This window comes from Diceros bicornis, chromosome 37 (assembly GCF_020826845.1).
Source record: "Diceros bicornis minor isolate mBicDic1 chromosome 37, mDicBic1.mat.cur, whole genome shotgun sequence".
NCBI classification, from domain to species: domain Eukaryota; kingdom Metazoa; phylum Chordata; class Mammalia; order Perissodactyla; family Rhinocerotidae; genus Diceros; species Diceros bicornis.
In genome coordinates, this window is record NC_080776.1 from 1,240,159 (window position 1) to 1,266,039 (window position 25,881).

A 25,881-nucleotide genomic window follows, 5' to 3' on the forward strand; every position below is an offset into this window, starting at 1 on the left:
TGATATACCTTTCTGAAAGTCCCCTGTGAGAGGAACCTAAATCCCAGGAATATCTGAAGGTCTAAAGAAATGCAAACCCGAAGAGATATTTACAAAGAGATTTGGAGCTAGAAATTTTTTTAAAGGAACATGTAGTAATTTAAGAAATGTATGTAAACCAGTCTTCCAAATCAGCCCTTACCCAGGGTGACCTTTTCTGAGGCACTGCTGCCTCTGGCTGTGAGGTCTGTGCACCACACAAAGGCTCTGGGCCCAGGGGACTGAAATCCAGTATAGGCTCCACTCATCGAGCTGTTCACCCACCGGCTGTATCTCCTAAGCGGTCTCTCCTTTTTCTGATTCATCCACCCAAAGGAGCGCCTCTTCTCATTTGCACAAAGTTGCCCCAAAGGATAGTAGTGCCCCACACCTAGAAATCATGATTAACATTTGTTTTGCTATTATTATGTGCCTTACATGTTTTGACTCATTTTATTGTCTATAAACTCATTTGACTCATTTTAACTCGATGAGATGAATATTATTATGATTCCCATTTTGTGGGGCACAGAGTGGTTAAGTAACTTGCCCAAGGTTATGGAGCTAAGAGTTGAACCAAACTAAAACGTTTCTGAATTGGTATATATTAATATAAATATAAATAAATAATAAATATCGATAAGTTCGAGTCTTCCGTTTGCAACCACCTGAGCTGTAGAGTTCCCAGGAAACAGATGCAGACATGGAGATATGTGTGCAGGAGGTTTACTGGGGGGGTCCTTCAGGGTCAACATCTGTGAGGTGTGAAAGGAGCACAATGGGCAGAGGGAGAAGTTGAACTGCCATGTAGTTGCAAAGAGGCCTCAGCTCATCACTCAGGGAGCTCTGGAGCTGGGCTGACTCTTCCAAGTAATCCCCAGATGAAGTCAGGGAGCCCATCTTTATACCCCCCACCCTCTTTATGCCCCTGATCAGCCTTTGGAGGTGGACTGCTCCCAGGAAGAGAGCAGAACCTTGGGTAAGGCAGCTCTCTTTAGATAAGGGCAATTCCTCGAGAGGAGCTCGACTGAGAGCTGTCAGGCATCCACACTTTCAGCAGCTCAGAGTGAATGCTTGGGTCTGAAGGGAGAATCTCTGAGGTTCAGCACCCATGCACTTCATGAGCCTATAGATTAGGAAAGGAGGACCCACTACATAATTTAGTGGAGGAGAGAGTCCACCCTACCACATATGGCACATGATGATGTCTAGATAACCCGCATCCCTTTCACACCCTACTCACTCATCTTTCTACATGTGTGGTCCCAAAGTTTATGTATCAGCCTGATCATATAACTATGGAAAAGCCCTTCACAATTTACAGAGCAATTCTTATCCATTATTTCATTTGTTCTGCATAGTAAACCAATGAGTAAGAAGGGAAGCTATTAGGATCTTCAATTCACAAATGAAGAAACTAAACAGAGAATTGGTTAACTTACATAACATCATATGCAGTTAAGGAACAGGGACTGGACTCTCAAGTCCATGGTGTGTGTGCTAATAGCAGAATGTAGCTAGAAGGACTGAGGAAGTTTGAAGCTTCCCAAAGGTAATGGTGCTCCCACATTGGGATCTGCGTCATTCCTTAGCAATGGCTTCCTCATGCTTCTTTGAAAATAATTCAAGGACGTTCATCTTTCTGGAAGCTGTGTTCTCCACTAACAGCAAGGATTAAATGGGACAAAAGAAAGGATGATGACAGTTCTCATGATTCACTCAGGAAGGCTTCCTGTTTAGCCTCAAAGGAAGAATCAAGCTGAATGTTTACAAATTTCTTTATATTCTCACTTTCCTTCTGCTTGAGTATTACAATACAGTGAAAAGTATAAAATTAGAAAAATCCTTTGAAAATGTCAAAAACTGCCATGCAATTTCAAAGTCCCAGACTTGGATCAGTTTCAGAAATTTAGCAATAATCCTTGCCTGGTGGAATTATCAGAAGCCCGTTGATGAGAGTAGCCTCTGGGAAAGTCTGTCTGCCTTCATCACTGATAGTTCCCACCGTCTCTCTCTAGACAGTTCTGATAGTCAGTCCATCGAGAATGTGAAAGCCTGTCTTCTAATAAAGAGGTCTACATTCATATCCTTTAGCACTACAGAGTGTTCAAAATGCATAGACTTTTTTCTTTCTTTTAGATAACATTCTAGATTTTGGAGAAGTTAGCTTGCTTGCTGAGCCCTTGACAGTTCTGTTTCCCAAATTGCAGGTGCACTGTAAAATATGTGAATTTGGTATAATACTAAAATAGAATCTTAGTAGCAAAAGAACCTTGGTGACTAAGTCAACGAACTTCTCTTTCTTTCTCGTTTGTGGGTACCAGGGTGAAAGCAACCATAGGCTTGCTCTCACCATGCTCATCAAAATAGTGAAGTCTCTGGGATGTGCCTATGGTTGTGGAGAGGGACACCGAGGGCTCTCTGGAGATCGTCTGAGACACCAGGTATTCCGGGAGAATGTAAGAGAATTAAAGTAGATTCCATTTCCTCCCCCTCTTCCCTCCCTCCAATTTAGGAATGAGTCCTTTGACAATGAGGGTCAGTGTCCCTGAAAAATATTGTACTTCATAGGGGTAATTAATGCTGTCTTGGGGTGGGAGGATTCCCACAAGATATCTCAAGACATCTAAAACCCAGGCTTAGGAAAGTTTAATTGGGAAGACACTTCTGCCTCCTGCCTAGGGCAGGCCAACTCCCAGTTGGTGGAAGGTGTATAATTGGAATGTGTGGATTATAGTTTGAAAGGCTTTGCAAAGATGAATACATTCAGCAAGGTTCTGATGGTCTGTGACAAATGACTTTTTCATTACCTGCCTGGGTACTATAGAAGCATATTTTATGGTAGAGAAAGGGGTCAAAGTTTAAGGCTTAGTTTGTTCTTTTTCAGATATGAAAAATGGCCCTTATTGGGACAAAACAGGACTTTAAAAGTAGCCAGTCATTTTCTGGCTGCTTTGAGAATGAACCTTGACTTCTAAACATTTGAGATTGTGTCTCTTTGAACTGTGTGAAACCTGAAACTCTGCACGTGAGCTTGCAAAGCGTAATTCTGTAATGTAACGTGGTCCTATTCCAGCTCGTTTTCATTTGCCTCTGCTGATTGCTACTTTTCCCTTCAGACTTGAGCAGTAACTCTCCTCCACAAGCCCAGGCTGGGCTAGTTGTCTCATACGTACATCTGAATTGAAATCGTAAGAAAATACTCTCTTAAAAATGAGAGTTTGATGCAAATTTGAGTTCAGGAAACCCTTTGGCATATCTTAGCAGAGTTTTAGGATCATGTCAAAATCTAACGCCGCCCATTTTTCCTTGGTGTTAGGTTTTGTCATGAAATGTTCACACAGTACTAGCATGCTGGGTTTCTTAATCTATCATCTACCTATCATCCACCTATCTATCCTTCTCTCCTCCTTTTGTATCCTATTATGTTGTATTAGTTTATTATATGTATATGGGGGGTTATATTCACAGTAATTCACTTCTAAATTCTGAAACTTGAAAATTTTGACCAAGATCTAGATTTTGAGGCCAAAAGTTAAAAAAATCAAAATAATAATTAATAAGGCAATAGGAAGCTGACATTGCCCCCATCTTTGCACATGTGTATGTGGTTTTTGATCTTTGATTTTTAGTTCTATCATAATATGAATAAATGCCTTTAAAGCTAAAACCACATCACTCCTCATGCAGAAGACCAATTCTGTGAAATGAAACACTAAAATATAATAGTAAGTGTCATGCTTTAGTTGGAGGTATAGACTGGCTCTGACACCAGAACCTTTCTAAACTTGGAGAAAGTAGGGCCATTTGGGTCAGAAGCCACTTTGGAGGCCGTTGTTACTGCCTGGTCCACCATGCTCTCCTCTCCAAGAGGAACGTTTCCCGTCAGGATGTCCAGAGGGTTTTCTGCCTGCCTTCTCAGCTTTGGTGACTTACATGGCAACTCCTCCATTATGTTGTAGCCCAGTGTAACACTCATTATAAGGATTATGTTTGCTTGTCCATGCTTAGTAAACACATTGTCCAAGAGATTTGAGAAGTTTTTCCTGGGAAGGTCTAATTCAAGAATTAGATATTTCCAGATTTCTCTAGCATTGGACTTTCAGAAGTTACTTAACTTTTAGGATATTAAGAATATTTCTTACCTCTACCAGATCAGGTCAGGTTCTCTATACTTCTATACTTCTTTTTTTTTTTAAAAAAAAAACAACAGAAGATTACTGTAATGGTGTTCATCAAAGTGCCTAGCAATTCCAGCAAGTGTTTCTTAGATTAATCTGATCATTAGCTGATAGTCCCAAATTATTGAAAGATAATTCACTCTTTAACAGTTTTATATTTCTTGGAGAAGTTTAGAATATTCATTCAGAGTCAAAATACCTAAGGTATGATATTCTGATTCTTGCTTAAACCTCCCATTGAACTCATTTAGACATTCTAATAGCCTCTAAAGAGTAATTTTGAAACTATGCCTTTTTTGGTATAGTTTATAGAGAAGCTAGGATAATTTGTATTTCAGGGCTTTCCAACCCAGGATTTTAAAGTGCTTTGTAAATACTGCAATGAAGATCTTCACAAATTCTTTATGGAACAATAATTAAATACTTCTTTATGCATGACATATTTTATCTAAGTGCTTTGCCAACTTCATTTTACAGCAAGCAGCATTTATTTTGTAAGAAAAAAATGAGCTTGCTTCAGATTTAACAACTAGGAACCTCTCTGGAATAAAAACACCTCATTTCCCAGTCTTAGAGGACCTAGTAAAGGAAGAATGAAGAAAAACAAAAATCAATCTACTTGACTTTGTGATACAGGTGGAGAGATTATAACAAGGTCACACCAAGAAACCTACTGCTAATTCCAAGTTTCAGTCTTTTTTTTTTTTTTTGGTGAAGAAGATTAGCCCTGGGCTAACATCCATGCCCATCTTCCTCTACTTTATATGTAGGACGCATGCTACAGCATGGCTTGATAAGTGGTGTGTAGATCCATGCCCGGGATCCGAGCCTGCAAACCCTGGGCCGCCAAAGTGGAGCACACCAACTTAACCACTACGCCACTGGGCCAGCCCCCCAAGTTTCAGCCTTTTATGATCTTTCTTTTTCCTCTCAAAATTTTCAAGAATCTTTCTCTGGGCCTTGATTTGTCAAAATGGTGATGTAGCTTAAAATTTCTTCTGGACCACCATTAAGGGTCTACCCTATTAGGCCCCAGTTCTCAGGGACTGCCTTCCCTAATCTGACTTCCATGCTTATGCCAGGTTGTCCAAAGTTCTCCATCCTGATTAAGGTGGTCCTTACCCAGCCACCTCTCCTGTCTTGATCCTTAGCCCTTTCCCCTCAACCCAGAGTCTTCTCCTGTTCTTTCCCCATTTCATTCCATTGTTATGGACTTTCTTGTATCTCTTTTATGCAGAATTTGTCTTAAGATGTCAACCAATCTCTATTGTCAGTCATCTTAAGTCCTTTTTGGAGGTGGATAGTATCTAAACACATTTTGCTCTGAACTATTCATGAGACTACTGTATCATGGGAGAAATAACCACTATGAGGAGGCAAGACCCTGACTTCTAATTTTGGCTCTGCTGTGAAACTTGCTGTATCAACTTGGACAAAGTCCTTGACTTCTTTGTGCCTCAGTTTCCTCCACTGTAAAATAGGGATACTCATCAAGTCTCAGAGAGGTGTGAAGTCTAATGTTGTTATGCACTTACAAGTAAGAAACATGTTTTAAACGGCAGAGCACGGCACAAATGTGAATTTTCTTTCGATGGTAGGAGAGGGCTAAGAGGCCCCTAACGATCCCAGGTGGTATCAATCCATTCTGTCTGTGGCCTTTTGCAGCCAATGACTGGACTGCTTGTTCTGATGCTGGGAGTTATTCCCTTTTCCTTTGCCAGATGGCAAAATTACCTGCTGGATCATAAGAAATGTAATTTTGAGTGGCAGGGCCTAGTCAGTGGTCACTTGCTTTTCATGTCCCTAAGGCCAACTTCTATTTAAATACCAACTTTTGCATTCAAATGCAGACACATAAATAAACAGACTAGACTTGCCTTTATTTTAGGCCTCTTCCGTGTTTCAAGGATCTTTCCCTCCTGGCCATACAAGAGGACACTGGATACCCACATCTGACGTCCCTCTCACCCGCCCCCCGCCATTGCATCTCCTTAAGTTCAGAGTAGCTCTACATGGGAGTGGCATGGTCTCTCCCACTGCACAAAGCCTTTGAGGTTTTCTGAACCTGGATTACCAATCCTATCACCTACCTATATTTTACACTTGGAGCTTTTTTCATTGAGATCTTAAAGTCTTGATCTTGGTGAAAATACTGAACTCCTTCTGGCACGAGCATGAGCCCTTAGCTTTGGGTTTTTCCTGGAGCAGCCCTTCTCAAAGTCAGCCCCCTCGCTGTGCTCCGCCCGCATGCCCACTGCTTCCTCAGACAGGAGGGGCTTGCAGGCTTGGCCAGCACCAGCCGGTGGATGCCTGGAAGCCTTTGCCTTCTGAAGGCTTCTGTCTCAGACTCGTGGTCTCCCAGCTTAAGCTGGTACCTGTGACTTTTTCACTTTTCTTCCTTCATTGCAGGCCCAGAACTGCCTCACTAAGCTCTACAAGCTAGATAAGATGCAGTTCCGACAGACCATGAGGGACTATGTGAACAAGGACTCTCTCAATAATGTAGTGGACTTCTTGCATGCTCTGCTGGGCTTCTGTATGGAGCCCGTCACTGACAGTAAGTAAAGCTGCCCCAGGTTCCAGGAGAAATCGTGATGAGGTGAGGCAGCTAGAGATTCAGAGGTGCACTAAATTGTGGGGACAGAATTTAGAGGAAAAGATGCCTCTGTGTGTGTGTGTGTGTGTGTGAATAGACTATAAAAAAGAGAAGCTTGCACTCATCTTTCATAACACATTTTGGAGCTTTCTGAGGATGACTTACTTCCTCAAGTGGGCGTTTGGTAAAGCTGTGGCATCCTTACCGTTAGCCCAGTCCTCACACTACCTCACATGGCACTCTTCTCTCTCATAGGGCCTTCTGTTGTATGACAGGGGAGGCAGAGGTCAGGGAACAAGGGACTATATTCTTTAGTTCAACAAATATGAAATGAGTTCCTACTATGTGCCAGGCACAGTGCTAGGAGATTTTTTTAACAAAATAAAACAGGAAAGAAAAAAAAATATGTAAACATAGTAGTAACACAATTTTGATATACACGTATACACATACATATATACCGAGTGTTTTTTTAAAACAGGTAAATGGATTGATAGATAGGCCCACAGACTATTTTATAGTTTCATGGCTTTAGGAGAACTCTAGTATAGAGACCTGCGTTATAGCGGCGACCAGTGAACACCAATTGTATCCATAATAAACCAAACACCTTCAATACCACTTGAATGCAAATGCAGTAATGAAACGAGAGTGATGCATGAAGCCTGAGTTGAGTAAAATATACATTTTAATTAGAGCCTGGAAGAAATAACTTCTTAGCATAGGCTTTTATTACTTATGTAATGCACATGTGATAGTAGTTGATTAATTTATAATGAAGATATACTTGATGGATTTAGAAGCAGTTTTCCTGTTTGTATCCCAGGCGTTATTATTTGGTTATCACATTAAACGAAAATATTGTTCCTCTATAGAACCCCTGAAATAATGTGTGTTATAAAAGTTGTTTTAAACCAAACACATTACAAACTAAAATAACAGTGAAGTGAGAATTGTAGTTGAGATACTGCAAGAGAAATTCTTGATTACAAACTATTTTTTTTTTCTCTTTTTTAAGCTATTTGAGATGGACGCTATAAGTATAGACTAAAACATTTCTTTCTATAATATAAAATCTAGAGATAATCCCCTGCCAATTGACTCAGACAGGGAGAGGCTGGTAATAAGCTCTATTACTTTAAGGTCACGAATTCCTGCTGGGATTCTTGGGGAGTGGATGGGGCTCCCAGTGGATCAGCCAGCCTGACACACCGGTCCCTATCTGATCAGTCTTGCAGCTGCACACACTCTGCCCCCACAGTCCACCATGATATGTGAAAAACTAGCATAAAATGCCACCAAGAGTGACGGCTTCAAGTCACTGGCATTTCATGGGTGAATGAAATTAGAAGGAGTTGGCTCCCAGAGAGGTTGTAGGTTTTCCCTCTTCCAGTGTCGCTGGTAGCGAGAAACTGCTGGAAGTCCTACACAGCTCTTGACGGGACTCAGTCTCCTTGTTTCCAGTGCGGGCGTGAATTCCCGCCTCTTCCCCGCCCCTGCCCAGCTCATGCGATCGGCCCCGCCTCACTCCACTTCTGACAGTCCATTGAGAAGCCAGCATTCCTCACCACCAAAAAGGTTAAATCAAATTCTTTCTCCAGTGACGGACCATTTAGTAGATCATTATTTTTTAAGGGATCACCTATTTAAAAACTACTCTAGGTCTAAAAGTCTTTCTTAGGGTCAACAGTTGATTCTCTTTTTTTTTGCTAAGTTTTGTCAATTGAAACATTCCACAAATCAATGGAATATGCCATAGTAAAGACTCTGAAGGAGACTGTGAGTTGAATATCTCCAAGTCCACATAGAGATGATTAAACCAGGGGTATCTTGAATCCTGTTTCTGTATTGTGTAGCTCTTCGCTAATTCCTGCGTGCCAAGTACTTCATTACTTCTTTAAACTGTGTAGCTTAATGGAAACATTGCCTTTAATTGGTGCCTTTGCATTCCAGACAAGGCTGGGTTTGGGAATAACTTTACCACGGTGGACAACAAATCCACAGCCCAGAATGTGGAGGGCGTTATTGTCAGTGCCATGTTTAAATCCCTCATCACGCGCTGCGCTTCAACCACACATGAACTGCACAGCCCCGAGAATCTGGTGAGAAGCCCCCTCTTCTTCCTGCAGGAACTCTCAGTCTGCTGGGAGGAAAGTTTTCATGTCGTGGTCATGAGGAAGACAAGCTGAAGTCTAAAAGTGTGCACTATAAAGTTAACATATCTATTTTCCCGCTGTCACCAGTAACTCACGGTAGAACCTGCGCAACTCATTTCTCCTCCTTGCTTCTTGTTATTTTACCTGCGAATTGACTTACCTTCCTCTTCCGTCTCAGAATGGTGGTGGCTGGTGAAATAGCTGTAAGGTGCTTTGAGCCCTTTAGAAAGAAGGTGCTAGACCACAGCATCTTGGCTCATGAAACATTAAAGAATGTTATACCAAGCATTTTTTGAAATCATACTTACTTTAAAAATTAATGCAAATGTGCCGCTGAAATTGGTTTTGTTTTCTTTTATTGAACACTGTAATCTTTTAGCTACTCTTCATAAAAGACTGTGTTAATTAAACCTCTGAAGCCACAAGTAGAGAGAGCCAGGCTGTAAAAGGTTATTGCTTGATTGCTACAAAGGAGATTGTGGTTTGGGATACTACAGTGTAGATTTAGGCTGACAAATCTGACAGGAATAGGTGAATTCAGGTCTCTCTGGGGAGCAAAGGAGGATTTCTCTATCTTACCAATCTGTTAGATGTTGTGACTCCTATGCAGAAATTAGCCCGTTTACACATAGGACACTATCTGCTAATCTAACTAAATCAGGGAAATCATTTTAAGCTATTCTAAACTGTTGAAACTATTCACTTAACTTGAGATAAACAGAATAAAACCCCAAGCTGAAGGGAATTTAATTTTGCTGATTGTCGAAGCCACCCCAGCAAAGTTCTTGGAGCTTGAGAATAACATGGGTGCCATCCATGCATTCAGTTTCGTCACGGAAAGAAGTAATTTGACAAGTTGATTGTAATATATGTGAGCTCTTATAAATGATAGTCTACAAACTCGAGTGTAGAAGAAGTACTGTATTTCTTATTTTTCTTTAAATCATCTTGAGTTTGACTTTGAACCACCATTGCACCAGAAGGGCTGGAAGTTGAACCTCAGTCATTCTTGGGTTTCCCCACTTCACAGAGGGATGCAGAGATCCCCAAGTGTCAGGTAGGACTTGGGGCCTGGGGAGGCTCCGTGGGTTTCAATCACCAGTCCACCTCTATTATTTCGCATGGTGTTCTGTGCTTAGGACTGGGCACGCCCGTGAGTTTGGAACCCTTGCTCTTTGGGGTCTTGCCTTCCATGGAAGTGCCACCAAAGAGCAGAGTGAGGGCACAGGGCCTTACTGATCACGAGACCCAGAGGACATTCTCTCCATGTTGTCCTCAATGGCCCTTCCTTCTGCTTTTCTAAAGATCCTGGGCATAATTGTCCCAGTGGTCTTAGGTTTTGAAGTGCAAAGCTCTCAAGTTAAGTGTTTTTTAGCCTCTGTGTCCTGCTTTGCCATGAATCTTTTCCTAAGGCCAGGAATACAGTAACCACCTTCTTAAAGAGGGAAGAGATGGGGGGAATGCTGAGTGCAGAGCTTTAATATTCCCCCAAAAAGTCCTGTGTATATTTTTAAATGTTGAAACACTAATATATGGTTTTAATAGCTCTGCATCGTCTTAAATTCATAGTCAAGTTCATGTTCAAAAGGGATGCAATATACATATTATTTGTTAAATCTATCCAGCAAAATGTATCATCCTTGAATATCAGGCTCTAGACGTATCTAGAGGGCTTAGCATATTTTATCTCAACGATGCAGAAAATTTGGAGACGCTGAACAGGGACTGAAATCTCTAGTCTAAGCAGAATTCTGATTGCCTTCTTTTTGCAGGCATCTCTTCAGAAGTCACAATTAAGAGAGAAAATTAAAGCTTGGAAATCCGGTGGTTAAAAATGTAACTTCTTGTCTTTCTAGTGATACAGCCAACTTTCTAAATATGAAGCATGGTAACCATCCTTTTTTATACTCAGGATGACAGGCAGGGTTCTTGGTAATGTTTTATAGGAACAATGGAGAGGCAGTACACCATCGATTTCATCACAGTAAATTGTCTTCCTTTTATGATTCCCATGCTGATCTAAGCCTAAGGAATTACCTTCTCCCCCCTCTTCCTGTGAAAACTGTTTCATCACACAACTTCCTTTCTTTCCCCCGCACTTGCCTTCTTGCCTCCAAACAGGGGCTGTATTGTGACATCCGTCAGCTGGTCCAGTTCATCAAAGAGGCTCACGGGAATGTCTTCAGGAGAGTGGCCCTCAGCGCTTTGCTCGACAGTGCCGAGAAGTTGGCACCAGGGAAAAAGGTGGAGGAGAATGAACCTGAGTCTAAGCCTGCCAGCAGTAAAAGGTTGGAAGCTTGAGCTCTGAATACTAGCATTTGCCTTATGTCAGTAGAATATAATGTTCTATGTACTGTTCCTGTGGTTCCAAACATGGTGTGTAACTACAGTGCGGGGCTGGTGGAACTGTCTTGTGCAGGTGGTATCGCTGGTGGTGGTCCAGCTGCAGCTTAGAAAAGGAATGAGTTTTCATCAAATAAATCCTGCCTCTGTACAAACGAGAGTTCGGTTGATCCCAAACTTTCATACACTTGACCTTCACTTCATAGCTCTTAGTTATATGGTAAAATGTTATCTGTTTTAGTCTCTTCTGTAGATGATTTACATTTTTATCCAGAAAGGAAAAGCAATTACTCATACCATATTGTACCATACCGTACTTACTGTTCAGAACGTAATATTTTAGACTTGGCAGAAGACGAATTGCTGAGCAGTACCCTGTGTTTTTCCTTCTAGTAAACATAAATTTATTGTATGCCTATTCTATAAGAAACGCCACTTACAAAGATTAAAAGAAACTCCTAAACTTAAAAACCTGCTTGCAGTTAGTGACCCTGTTTGCAATGATGGTGGTATTCTTAGGCCATGCGGCAGCTAGGTCATGACTGAAACGGTAGGGTATAAATTCCATGCAACATAGACTCATGGTGACATAGGGTTTGTGAGCCATATAGGTTGTGTATAAGAGAGTGTTTTGCATTATGAGGTGTGTGAAGTATTGAGGGGTGGTGTCCTGCTCTTTGTGACTGGTGGAATGCACATTTGCATAGGTCGGAGGCAGGAAGCATCATGGAGAAAGGCCAGGTGTCCTCTGCACCTGAGGAGTGTCGCAGCTTCATGTCCGGTCGCCCCTCGCAGACGCCAGAGCAGTAAGTAGCATTGGTTTTGTCTCCAGTGCAGTGGGCTGAGCATTGTCCACTGGAAGAAACTCTCTTTTTCAAGCTGTTCTTTGTTTGCTTTTTGTTTCTTTTGAAATTTTCCTCGCGTCTGCCCATTATTTTTCATTCCCAAAGCCACCAGTCTCTACAGGCCCAAACCAAAAATACCCAACCTCGTGCCTCCAGGAAGCCTCCCTAATTGCATTTTCCATCTCCAGTCTCTTCCCCACTCTGCCTTCCGTGCACACTCCAGCAGATAAATCTTGAAAAACAGCGTATGCATCAGATGAGGTGGGAGTGTCATCCACTTTCTTACTTAAAATCACTGATAACTTTTTTATTTAAATGTATGAATGGCTGTCAACGTGCTCAATGAAACTTTTCCAAAAATAAGTAAGATAAACTTCTCTAGTGCCAAGCTTTAGGTGAAACATAGACTCTGCTCCACTTCACCTTGGTCTTCTCCTGACATCCATTCCCATGATATCAGTAAATCTCCACTTTTCATAATGGCAAAATCAAAAACATCTTGAAGTTAGTGCCCCCAGAAAATGTAAGGATTCCTGTAGACACTAAATATACAGCCAAGTTCTATGCAAGCCTCATCTTTATTCATTCTTCTTTTGAGAACTATTTACCCACATTTGATGTGACTAGTATTTAAAATATGAACATCATTTTAGGTATACCATTTTACTTCCCAAAACTCTCATTTAGTATTAAATGATTATCCTTCCAGAAATTCTGCAGGGTATTCTAGGTTTTATGGTATCCCCTCTCCATAGTCAAGGAAATCACCATCGTCAAATAGGACCTTGGAAATCCACAACAAGCAAAGGAAACCTTCAAAGAAAAAAAAGCCTGCACAGTTCTTGTAGCCCTCAAAAACCTTCAAGACTGCCCCCAAAGGGTAGAGAAAAGAAAGAAGAAGGAAAATCAACTCCATGAGTCCAGGGACCCTGTGAGTTTTGCTTAGCATGATAGCGCCAATGCCCGGACGGGGCTTGGTCCATAGCAGGCACTTAATATATATTTAATGAATCGATGACTCAATCAATCAGTGAAAAGAGAGAATTCTGAGATTACCATTAAACCTTTGTTCCCTTTAGTTTCCTTTCTCAAAATTAAGGTTTAGCTTTTCCTTTAAAGTAAACTTGAAGGACATGGTAAAAATCCGAACTTAAGTTCTAAGGAAAAAAAAAAATTAATGTGCAAGGCAAAATTCTGTAGCTGAATAGCCACGAGACTAGTTAAAAGTTCTCACACAGATTCTGTTCAAAAGAGGAGAGGGGACCTTTTTTTCAAAATAACACTATAGAATATCTGGCTAATCTGATCAATGAGAATGACCTAATAGGTAAATTGGATTTTAAAAAATAGAACCATTATCTTCATAGCTGATTTACTTTTCTAGATTGTAAAATATTCTTTCTCCAGTGTTCCGTAAACACCACCTGATTTCTCAGCATTTAGCACGTTTCTGTTCTTTCCCCTTGAATGAAGATATGTGCTTTAATATGCCTCTACATAAATGTTTCCACTTGGAGGGATGTCACAGAGTGTCAGACATGGGCCTTTTCCCTGATCCGAGTGGGCCCAGGAGACGAGCAGGCCCTATGTCCTCTGTTTAGCCCTGGAGACAGGTGGGTGGATGATCCCAGCTCCTCCTTTATCTTCTCTTTCTCTCTCTTTCTTACCCTCCCCTTCTTACTCCTCCTTCCTCCTTAAATAAAAGTCACATTAACTGAGTAATATTAAAAGCAGTTTTATGTGCCTGTTTCTCTGAAACTCTGTACTAATACATACTTTGGACAAAGCTGATGTAGCATTTTATTGAGAAAGCTGATAAATTATAGCCTTCCTGAATGTTTTCCCATTTAGACCTCATAGTCATATACTCATCCTTGTGCCGCACATTCCACAAAGGTAAGAAATGCTTCCTGCACTGTGATTATTTGATAAAAATAACTGAGAAGTCAAATTCTAAAACACTGGTTTAAATTCACATTGTATTTGATAAGCAGAATGTCCTGGTTTAAAATAAAAATAAAAGGTGTTTAGTGCTCTGATGAGATTTTGACAGATAAAATCTGGATCCCCATAAAAATATCTCCAGAAAATGATTGCTTTATGCAGTACTGTCAAATTTGGAGTAAATTCTAGATTCACCTCCAAAGCTTGTAATCAAATCATTACCTAAAACCCCATAAACAAATTGTGTCATATGTTACTAGAGTATCTTCTATAGTCTTTTCTTCTGTCCAAATTACTAAAATAATATATGTTGCTCAAGTTGACAAATGTGGAAAACACAGAAAACCATAAAGAAAAATAGTTTTAAATCAAAATACCATCAATTGGAGATAAGCACTGTAAACTTTTGGCGTATTGTGTTGGGTACATTTTTGAGTGTGTGTACACACGAACACACTCAGACTCATGCTCACCTGTATTTTTTTTATTAACCTGGTGTCATCCTGTTTAATCCATTTGATCACCACCTTTTAATTTTGCAATATATCAACAACGTCCCATATGAATGGTCTTCTAAAATAGGATTTTAATGACTACAGAGTGTGCTATCATATGGAAGTCCCATGATTTATTCAGCTGTTTCCTTAGAGTTGAACATTTAGATTTTTCCAATTTTTTAGTGTTGACCCATAATCCTCAGTTAGCATTTGACCTTCTTGTGGTCATGTCCTAGTATGTTGTCCCATCATTTCCTTGGGATAACTTCCTGGGAATTGAATTTCTCCGTCATGGGTGTAGATATAGGCCTTGCCTAACATATTACCAAATTACCTTCCAGAAAGGTTGACTCATTCTATCTCATCGCTGGTAGTCTGATAGTAGCCATTGCTTTCTTTCCCCCTCCCCCTTAATATTTGCCTATTTAATGAGTGACAGCAGGGATCTCATTTCAACTGGCCTTTTTTTTTTTTTTATTCCTGGTGAGATTAACTCTGCATACTGTTGGCTACTTGTCGTCTTCCTCTTGTGGAAAGCCCTACTCAAAAATCCCTTTGGAGATGTTCCCGTTGGTCTTACTGAGTTGGGCTAATTTTTTTTACTTTTAAACCTTACTTAAGTTTCTTTGACTTAAGAAAGCTAAATAATCAGGCACTATGAAAATAATTTAATGAACAGTTGTGGGGTGATGCATCCCCTGGTGTGGTGATGGCATTTTATTTATTCATTCCTTCAAGTATTTTTTGTGAGTTTATTTAATGCAAAGAATTATACTATACTGGAGTGGGGATGGGGAGTCGGATGTGGTACTGCATATGCCTCAGGGAACTTCAAAAAAACGTTAAATATTTACTGACACTGTATGTGCTTCTGCCATTATGACTCACACCTGCAGATGAATACCTGCAATAATATTTAGTCTTTTTATTAAGGTTGAAAAAAAATGATCACCTCAATTTGACAGCTGAGACGTGACTCTTTTCCAGAAGAGCTTGCAAAGTCAAGCTTACACTCCTTCCTGACTCTTCCCACTCCCACCCTGACTCTTCCTAAATTCCAGCCCATCAAAGATCATCCTGCCCAAAGATCATCATGATTTGCCTAAATGTCATCGGCAGGAGGTTGAAAGAAACCTAAGAGAGCATCACACACGTTATCAGACATTTAACTGCATCCTCCGCTTGCTTTCAGTGATGAACAAATGCAAGGGAGCAACCTGGGGCGGAAAGATTTCTGGCGCAAGATGTTCAAATCCCAGAGCGCAGCGAGTGACACCAGCAGCCAGTCTGAGCAGGACACTTCAGAGTGCACCACTGCCCACTCAGGGACCACCTCTGACCGGCGCGCCCGCTCACGGTCCCGCAGGATTTCCCTCCGGAAGAAGCTTAAACTCCCCATAGGTAAAAGTATGTCTGTGTTTATTTATGGATTCTCCTACTCCCTGCTGTGTTCTCAAATCAACTCACCATCGAAACAGAGCAATGTGTGGTAGGGCAGAGAAAGGGAAAGGCCAAGGCTAACTCCATTCATTCATTCATTTGTTCAGTTTTTTCAGGAGATATTTCTCAAACCCTTACTATGTACTTCTACAGTGTGCAAACACTGTGCTAGGTGTCAGAGGTTAAATGGCGAGCAAAATTACACTGCGCTGGACTTTGCCGAACTTGCAGTCTAGCAGGGTGACCATCACTGAAGTAGGTAATCATCAACTAAGAATAGTTGCAAACTGTGAATTTTGTGAAGGAAATGTACATAGTGCTATGACAGCATGCACCAACAGACCTGACCTAAATTGAGGGAGGAGGCAGGAGTCAGGGAAGGCTTCCTGGAAGAAGTGACACTAAGATCTGCAGGATACATAGGGGAAGGAGGAAGGAGCAAAGAGAGCACTGCAGGTGGTAGCAATAAAATGTGCAAAGGTATTAGGAGGGGAGGAAATGGAAGAAGAGACAAAAAGAATGGCTGGGTGACTGTGGTAGAGTACTTGGCCCTTGCTGGTCAGATTGGTCATCATCCTCAGCCCTGCATGGCCCAGGTGGGAAGCTAAACAGGGAAAGAATATAATCAGATAAAGTTTTTCTGAAAGATCACTATATCGAAAACATTGGAGGGAGCACTAGTGGATAAGGAAGACCACATAGGAAGCTCCCTAATAGTCCAGGTAGAAGTGATGGTAGCTAGGACTGGGTGGTGACCATGTTGAGAGAGAGAAGTGGACAGGTCTGAGAGATACTTGCAGGTGAAATTGACAGGACTGAATGGAGGACGTGAAGGTTGTAGGGGGAGCTGGGTGGGTGACTGTTTATATACCACAGAGGCCAGTTCTTTTCGTCCTGGTCTTTCTCGGTCATGTAATCTTACAATCCAACGCTGAACATTTGGATTCAAAGTATGGACGTTGAAAACAATTTGTTTTCAGTTCTATTTACATCAGGCCGTGTAACTTTCATTGCTTCTTGGGCACATGGTGACGTTTCTGTTTAATCCGTTTGGGACCAGATGCTATAATGGTCTAATTTTTAAAAAATTATGAAATAGGAAACTGGCTGAAACGATCCTCCCTCTCGGGCCTGGCAGATGGCGTGGAGGACCTCCTGGACGTCAGCTCTGTGGACCGCCTGTCTTTCATCAGGCAAAGCTCCAAGGTAAACAGGACATCACTTGTTTGTAAGAGAATGTTGAAGTGGCTGATAGAAAAATGTCAGGGCTGAGAAACGCTGAACACCTGGAGGCCTGAATAAGGAAGAGCTGAAGACGTTCCCTTCAAGTTGAACAAATTCTGGAAACTTAAATGAGAAATGGAAACTAATATGTCTGAGTAGTGGGCTGTCATAAAAAGGAAAAAAAGTATGACAAAAATTTATGTAAAATTATAGTGCAGTATAGAGATGTATAGAGGTGTTATTTCCCAGTTATGTTTAACTTTTAACACACATGTGAAACTCCTGACATCTCAAGCTCCTCTCCAAGGGTCCAGTAATTCTCTGATTCCTTTTACATATTGAAACACATACACACACATCATTCGTCTTCTTTCCACTACTTTGCCACCATCTGAACCATTCTCCCTATTGAAAAGGACACAGAAACTCAGGGTGACTTTTCCTATTAAGTGCTTCTTCATAATTACTGTTAAGCCTTGTAGAGAATACTGTCTTGAATGTAATGATTCTCAGTGAAATCCATGTCCTACAAGAGCCTTCCCTGTGGCTGATTTGTGGCCTGACCCCTCTAATTTTCTACATATGATGAGTTACATTTCTTTATATATAAATTATTTACTTATATTCTTTCTTCTTTGAATCTCACTAAAACCAGTTTTCTTCTATCTGTTTTAAAAGTAATATTTTGAAATTATAAAAAGAATATAGCAACATTGTAAGGTACTTAGAAGATATATTTATAATTCCTCCTTCACATTCTTTTTGCTAAAAAATTGGCCAAGTATTTGAGAGTATGTGAGGTCCATAGCTTCCTTGCTTTGCTGAAAATTTTTAGTTCTGTTGGCCTAAGGGCAAGGCCAAGAACATATTTTAAATCTTAGGAAAAAAACCATGTTATAACACTTTAGTTTTAGTACACATTATAAATTAATTTATACCGGTTCTTTCATAGAGATTTGAAATCTTCTGCTTGGCTGTCTTTCACTTGGTCTGATTCTCAGTTGTGGTGGTGTTTCTCAAGGATGAATATGGCTTGCTGTTCATGAATTAGAGTTTGGACTTTATGAGATTTAAACTCGAAGAATATCTCAATTGTTCACTAAATTATTTTCATAGTGCCCGATTATTTCACTTTCAATCTACGACTAGGATTCTCCTTCAAATGACAGTTATAAGTGATGTCTTTTTTGGCACATCGGAATAAACTATACTGACTAACTAACCAGATGTGGCAGTCTGAAGAACTGAAGTGACCTTTATCTTCTAAACAACTTACTCTCAAGGCAAGGGTTAGTATAAACACAAAGAATTGCCTGTGAATTTAGTTATCTGACTACTTTCCTTTTTTCTCAGGTCAAGTTCACCAGCAACGTGAAGCTTTCTGAAGGTGGGCCAGGGAGTGGAGTGGAGAATGGAAGGGATGAAGAGGAGAATTTCTTCAAGCGTCTTGGTAAATGCCATGCAGCCTAAAAATAACATCCAACTTGCGTCACACAGAACAAAAACTTAACTGGATAAAATGGTTCATTCTCTCTTTCCATTGATTTCTTAGTCACATCTTTCTCACATGTGTATTATATTACTATCTGTAGCTTCTCTATCTGTTATCAGTTTGGCTCAATAGACATTTATGGAAGCCCCACTGTATTCTTTGTTCCCTCGTGGGCACTGGGTTTACAAAGAAGGATAAGACAGCCTCTTCTGCTGTTCTGTCCTTTGTTAAAATCCGAGAGCTGTAAAGAACCTTCAGATATTCTTTTATCCACCCACCTACTTAGGAATTCCGCACGTTATATCCCTGACAGGTGGCCAGCCGCCCGCTGAACGCTTCCACTGAGGGGGAGTTTATTACTTTACAAAGCAACCTGTTCCAGAACTAGACAGCTTTAATTATTAGAAAGTCTTTCCTTACATTCTGAAAATATACTTATCCATAAATTTGATTCACTGGTCCTAGTTATGACATCCGTAGCCACACACAGACGTACACACACACACGCACACTCACTCACTCATCCACACATAATTGTATCTTCGCCTGTTATCCATTTCACGTTCTCTCTTTTGATCTCACTTCTGCTGGTTAAAGACTGTTGATTCGTTTTGTTTTCCTTACATAGTAGAGTCTCTGGATCCATCACCATCTTGATTTTGTTTTACTATATGTTCTAGTTTAGATGATGTGCTTTAGAAAATGTGGAGCTTCAGATGGAATGCAATACGCCGTATTTGACTTTAATCGGTGTAATAGATAGCGTAACTATTAAGCTCCAGGGAAATAGCAAGTGTATCAACACAATTTACGATTGTATTGTCTGTTTTCACTTCACATGTTTGGTTTGCATTGAATTTTGGATTAACTTCTGCCAGCTCCCTCACATGAATAAATATCATGCTGTATTTTGATGTAGCCATTATCAATTCTTCGTCTCAAAATAAATAAAATTTATTGTTTCATTAACTTGGGGGGTGGTTTAGTCACTTGCCCAGGAAGGAAATTAAGAGACAGAACCCTAACCGAGTTGAATTCTGCATTTTTTCTTCTCTACAGTTGTGCTATAAAGATCCATCTGCAGAGACATACACATTTCCCTGTTCTCATCCAAGTTGTTGATATTATTGCTGAACAGGATAAATACATAGATACAACTCCTAGAACACTTCTAGTTGACTTTTATTAATTAACAATTTGTGGGTACAGTTTTTCAGCCAACCATACACTTAATTTACAAATGATTGGTAAGTGCTTTCCCACCTCATTACAAAAACATAAGCGGACTTTACCAAAACAATATCTCAGTGATATCTTTATGACTTGGTCTAAAGGAGGAATGTAGCTTGAACATATCAACATGATATATTCTTCATGAAACTACAGTGGTTCCTATGGTTACCTCTGTGTTTTTTTCCAAATGTTCCTATCTATCCAATTCTCTCTTAACAGAATTTGGCTAGGGCACACCTCAAGCTGTTTAGTCTGTGGTTCAAGGGTCTTCCCACAATCAGGATCTCTGTGATTTCCAGATCTTTTGCGCTCTTTCCTCTCCTCGTAATATTTCAGAGAAGAGACTTAGTGTTCCGAACTATCCGTATTATAAAGAGATTTTTGTGGTGTTTTTTGAGAATGAAGGGTGGAGCTGAAGTGTGTTCTCTGGGTATGTGCCGTGTTAGCTGGGCGTCATTTGACTGGGACTGTGATCGCATCCCCAAGCTCTTTCTGTGCGCTGGAGTATCGTTTGATGGAACTGAGGTGTAAGCTCAGAGAGTAGGGTCTCTTACATTTGGTGCCTTCTTCATGAAGCTTTTCTGGACTTTCCCCCTTGTGAGTTTTTCTCCTTAGTGGAAGGATGGAGCCATAATTGAGCTGTTTACCCTCCTTTGACTCCCTTCCATTCCCTTCTTCCAGTAATAGGCCAATACGAAAATCTATCTATCTATCTATCTATCTATCTATCTATCTATCTATCTATAACTATATATATACACACACATACATATTCTTTTTTAGTGAGGAAGATTAGCCCTGAGCTAACATCTGTTGCCAATCCTCCTCTTTTTGCTGAGGAAGATTGGCCCTGGGCTAACATGCATGCCCATCTTCCTCTACTTTATATGTAGGACGCCTGCCACAGCACGGCCTGATGAACACTGTGTAGGTCCACGCCCGGGATCTGAACCTGCGAACCCCGGGCCACCAAAGCAGAGCACACAAACTTAACCATGATGCCACTGGGCCAAATAGGCCAATATTTTTACTTTTACTCTTGTTCCAAACATTTTATCATTATCATTTCTCATAAACCTTGCCTCACTCTGGATTCTGTGTTTTTCTCACTACTGTTCTTACAGATTTCAGCCATTCATTCACGTAGTCTTTAAATTCCATTCACAAATAGAAAAGACCTGATACAGAATATTCCTAGAGCCTGAGTCTAGGATGAGTTTGTGTCAGCAATACCTGAAATGCAGACAGTCTCCTCCTGTGTGTCTAGAAGACAAAACCACAAATTCTGGAACTGATGTCTGGAATATTTTATGTGCTTTTGACTGGCAAGAGAATATGGCTTGTGCATTATCATTCTTTGCTCATGTTCTCTGGCTTGTTAAAAGTTGTGAAAGGTATTCTATGAGAGAATTCCTTTGGAATCTCTTGCAGAAGATGGTTATCCTCAGCTATTCTAAAGAACCACAACCTTAGTACATTGTATTTTGCGACAACTACCATCCTTGGTCATGTGATCATCTTTTATCTTTCAGCTTTTCTTTTCTTTTTACTTTGCAATCTATGTGTATAAATGATCCCTATGCATCCATTATAGATGCATTGCCTTTTCTTTCTCATTTAAATTATTTTAATTACATGTTTTCTTTGTTTCTTTCTCTAAAGTTGTTAGAGAAAAATATCAAATGTTCTTTCCCTCAATTTAAATGTATTACCTGAATTTCACTGAGTTAAGATAAAATGCAGGTAGCCAATAGAATTTCTTTAAAATCTAAAAAATTACTCAACAAATGAAAAATACATCTGCTGAACATTTAACAGAACTAAAATTACATTCAGAGATCAGCTACCTTTTTCTTCTAGGTTTTCATATTCACTAAGAATATTTCGTTTTAGAAATCATATTGTCTCTATTTGAGGGAAGATATTTCATTAATTAAAGCAATATTTTTTTTTAACTGATTATCAAAATTGACTGAATATCTTCTGATGTGCTCAGCTCTGCTGCAAGCTCTATGGGAAATGCTGCTAATAGAAATATTAGATTTTGAAATGCCCTTTTTTGGATTTAACAGCTTATTAAAAATGCATTCTATGTAAATTATACCTCAATAAATTTAATGTAAAAAAATAAATAGTAAAATAAATGCAACTAAAATGCACTGAAACTGAAAAATTAGTTATGGTCAGGGAAGCCAAGAGACAGCCTTACGTCCTAGTAAGTTTATATAAAAGATTGGTAAAGAAAAGGTACACCTTATAGCCAAATTACTTTTATTATTATTATTTTTTATTGAGGTCATAATAGTTTAGAACATTGTGAGATTCCAGTTGTACATTATTATTTGTCAGTCACCATATAAATATGCCCCTTCCCCCCTTGTGCCCACTCCTCATCCCCCTTCCCCTCTGGTAACCACTCAGCTGTTCTCTTTGTCCGCATGTTAGTTTATCTTCCACATATGAGTGCAGTCATGCGGTGTTTGTCTTACTTTTTAATATTTCCTTTAGTATTACAATACGGAATGCCAGCAGGGTACAATTTTACAATCAGTTTGTAACAGGTACAATGTTGGTTTATGTCTTACAATAAGTTTTCCTGACATAATCACTGCCTTCAGCAGGATATGAAAGTCTGACCTCCTTGAACATAAACATTTGAATATTCTAGAGATACAGTGTGGCTCAGTGGTAACAGCGCAGGCTTGTGGTCTGGATTTGAATCCTGAATTTTCAACTTCCTATTGCATGAACTTAGACGGGGCTACTTAACCTGCCCCTTCTCTCTTTATCTCTCTGCTCTGTTCTCTCTCATTCTCTCTCTCCTTTTTTATTATCTTTAAAGATTTATCTTATATGGCTGTTATAAAAAATAAACAAAAATAAATTATAAAATCTTTTATACAGTACTTGGTACATATTAAGTGCCCCAAAAAGGTAGCAAATATATTGTCACCTGTTAATGCTATGTAGGTACAATGGAAATTTTCCATTGGAAATAGCTTTATTTACAGCATGATCCTTAAGTCCTGGGCTCACATGATTCTGCTAATCTTACCTATAATAAATGTACATCATTCCTCGAAGCAAAGAATATAGGTTCTTGCTGACAAAAATTTTTCTGATCACTTCTCTCTTCATTCTTTTCCTTACACTTCTTAACTGTACCGTTTCTGAAGTTCTTTTGATCAAAATGGCATTTCCTTTAGTAATATTGAATACATTTCTTTTAGAATTAATTATCTTGTCAAAAAATATTGAAAAATCTGGTGGAACACTTAATGCTTCCTTCAGTAAAATGATGACAACTATTCTTAATAAATTGGTTAAATAAAAATAAGTTTTTTGACCATCCATCCTGTCTTATGTATTAGCTCTATTACAAATTTTGAGGCAGTTATCACTTAATGTATTTTAAATCTTAATTATATTAACAAATAATAAATCAATTGGATTCACTAAAAGAAAAACCTTATTATTTGGGGCCTGTCATAAATTCAAAGTTTAAGTTCAAGGACTGTTCAGGTTATAATTTTTTTAGGATGAGAGTTCCTCTGATATGTGTAACTATTAAAGGGCTGTATAAAAATGATTCATAAAGTGACATATAGCGAGGAAAAATAAAAGGAAGTTACCTGTTCCGCTAGCTTTAGTAACGCTCAGTGAGTAAGTAAAGTAGCATTTTGAAAGGCAACTGTCTGGACACAGGTTGTCCAGGAAACATTTGTTGCTTATCTGTAGCTTTCACCTGTGCCTTCCTTGTGCCATGTGAGATTCTGTCTCAAGTTTTTCCACCGTCAGATTCTTCTTATGCTCCTTCCTTTTGCATTTGATATCAAATATGCTACACTAACTGAAAAAAAATACTAAAGGTGTTGCATATGGAATTTTGAATGTGGAATGTTTGCATCTGAAGTGGAAGCATACCCATGAGAAATTAAATACGGGAAATGTTGATGGCGCTATTTTAATTATATTCTGAGCCATTTTTTGTACTTGCGAAAATTTTCAAACATAAACGAAAAGTGAAGAGAATGGTCTAGTGGATCCCAAATAGCCATCGCCTTCCTGTGATAATGATCAAAACTTTTCCATATTTGCTTCATTTATCTTTCGTATTTTTTTAATGTTTTGAAACAAATCCCAGACATGATGTCATTTCACCCCTACATGCGTCAGTATGAATCTGAGCCATTTTGAAAGTTGTGTGCCAAGAATCGGTCATTATTTTGTGCCATGCCATAACTTTTTATCTTGTGGTTCAAAAGAATCTGTATTCTAAGCTTGAGCTGCTTCCAAAGGGTGTGTTCCCTAAAAGAGCAGGTGCCCCCCCTTTCCACCAGTGGATACGATGGCTGACATTCCTGTGCGATGCCTGGGCCCGTAGCTATGAACACCTCTTTTGTCTACTGTGAACGCACGTTGTTACAGGGATAACTCCAACTCTGGATTTGATTTTTTTTTTTTTTTGATAAGGAAGATTGGCCCGGAGCTAACATGTTTGCCCATCTTCCTCTATTTTTTTGTATGTGGGACACCGCCACAGCATGGCTTGATGAGCGGTGCGTAGGTCTGTGACCGCGATCTGATCCCTGGGTTTGATTTTTAAATGCAACTTTGCAGACATCAGTGTTTATTAAAAGGGCCGAATTAGTCACCATCAGCCCGCAACCCCCAGCAGTGACATACTTGTGTGGGGGGCACCTTTGTGCTGAGGCAGCAGGTGGGGAAGTGGGGTAGGGGGCGGGAAGGATCAGGGTGTTCTTGACAGCAGAGGTGAGAAAGCCATTTCTGGAAGTCAAACCTGTGACTTCTCAGTGAGGACCAGGAGGTGGTAACATCGCAAATGAACAGTGTCAGCACAAATTATGCCAAGCTTTCAGTGATTCTCACCCTGGGGGTATATATTCTCAGGTGTCAGAGGTACATTTCAGAATCATGAGAGAGGCTTGGGCCTGGTTTTAAAAGGTATATTCAATATTATAACCTTATATAAGAAAAACTAAAAATATATATACTAGAAGCTATAGAAAAGCCATGAGATATTTAGGTTTTTAAAAATGTGCCTGGGGATAAAAAAGATGAAAATCAGTGCTTTGTATGATTCTTCCATAATGTGTAATCTTTAGACTTTCTGTATCAAAGTCACGTGGAGTGTTTGTTAAAAATATACGTAGCCCCAGACCTATGGAATCAAAATCTCTAGCAATGGGATCTGATATTCTGCGTTTTAATGAGCTCTGGACTAATTCTCCTTCGTAGGCAGCTTAACTATGGAAACACAAAGGAGCAGGGATCAGTGGTTCCCCAAACTCTGACCACCGTGCGGGTCAGGCTGGCTGCGTCATTATCATCTGGGGGGCTTTACAAAGCACCGATTCTTACACTTCACCTCCAGGGATTCTGATTCTGAGAGTCTGGATGAGGAACTTCCCAGATAATCCTGATACACAGCCAGGTTTGGAAACCCTGGAATTAAATGCCCCACCTCTGAGGTCCTTTACAACTCTAATAGTCAGTGATTCTTTGCGTTGTAACTGAGAAATCAAGATATTGTCCTTGATATCAGTTTATTGTAACAGACCTGAAATTGCACGGTGATCGCCTCATCCATAAAAACAGAAGGAAGTTGTTGGTTACAGGAAGAATCATTTTAAATGGATGCAAAGGATCCACCAAAGGATCTTGCTGTTTGGAGAGGAGACCTGGCAGCAAAATAGTATTTATATATCCAGATATTTAAATTTAATTAAATGTTTAAATTTATATATTTAAATATTTATGGAAAACCCTTCTTCTACATATGCCATGTGTCTCTAGATTCCCAGAAGTCAGGGTGTGTCCAGATGAGCATGAGGCTGGAGAGGAGGAAGGTGGAGTTAGGGAGGAAGTTTTCAGGCCAACACTACAGAAAA

At 39.8% G+C, this 25,881-nt stretch overlaps 1 protein-coding gene across 2 annotated transcripts in view; it reads left to right on the plus strand.

Moving 5' to 3' along the window:
• Positions 1-25,881, plus strand: part of UNC80 (unc-80 homolog, NALCN channel complex subunit) — a 199,013-nt gene that overhangs the window by 47,101 nt on the left and 126,031 nt on the right. Inside the window, exons 14-21 of one of the 2 annotated variants that reach the window (XM_058532911.1) lie at positions 2,343-2,477; positions 6,609-6,756; positions 8,749-8,897; positions 11,073-11,239; positions 12,002-12,100; positions 15,773-15,981; positions 17,120-17,226; positions 18,598-18,694. In XM_058532911.1, coding sequence (XP_058388894.1) covers positions 2,343-2,477; positions 6,609-6,756; positions 8,749-8,897; positions 11,073-11,239; positions 12,002-12,100; positions 15,773-15,981; positions 17,120-17,226; positions 18,598-18,694 — 1,111 coding nt within the window. Of the gene's footprint in view, positions 1-2,342; positions 2,478-6,608; positions 6,757-8,748; positions 8,898-11,072; positions 11,240-12,001; positions 12,101-15,772; positions 15,988-17,119; positions 17,227-18,597; positions 18,695-25,881 lie in introns of both variants that reach the window. The other variant, XM_058532912.1, reaches the window with a different exon arrangement.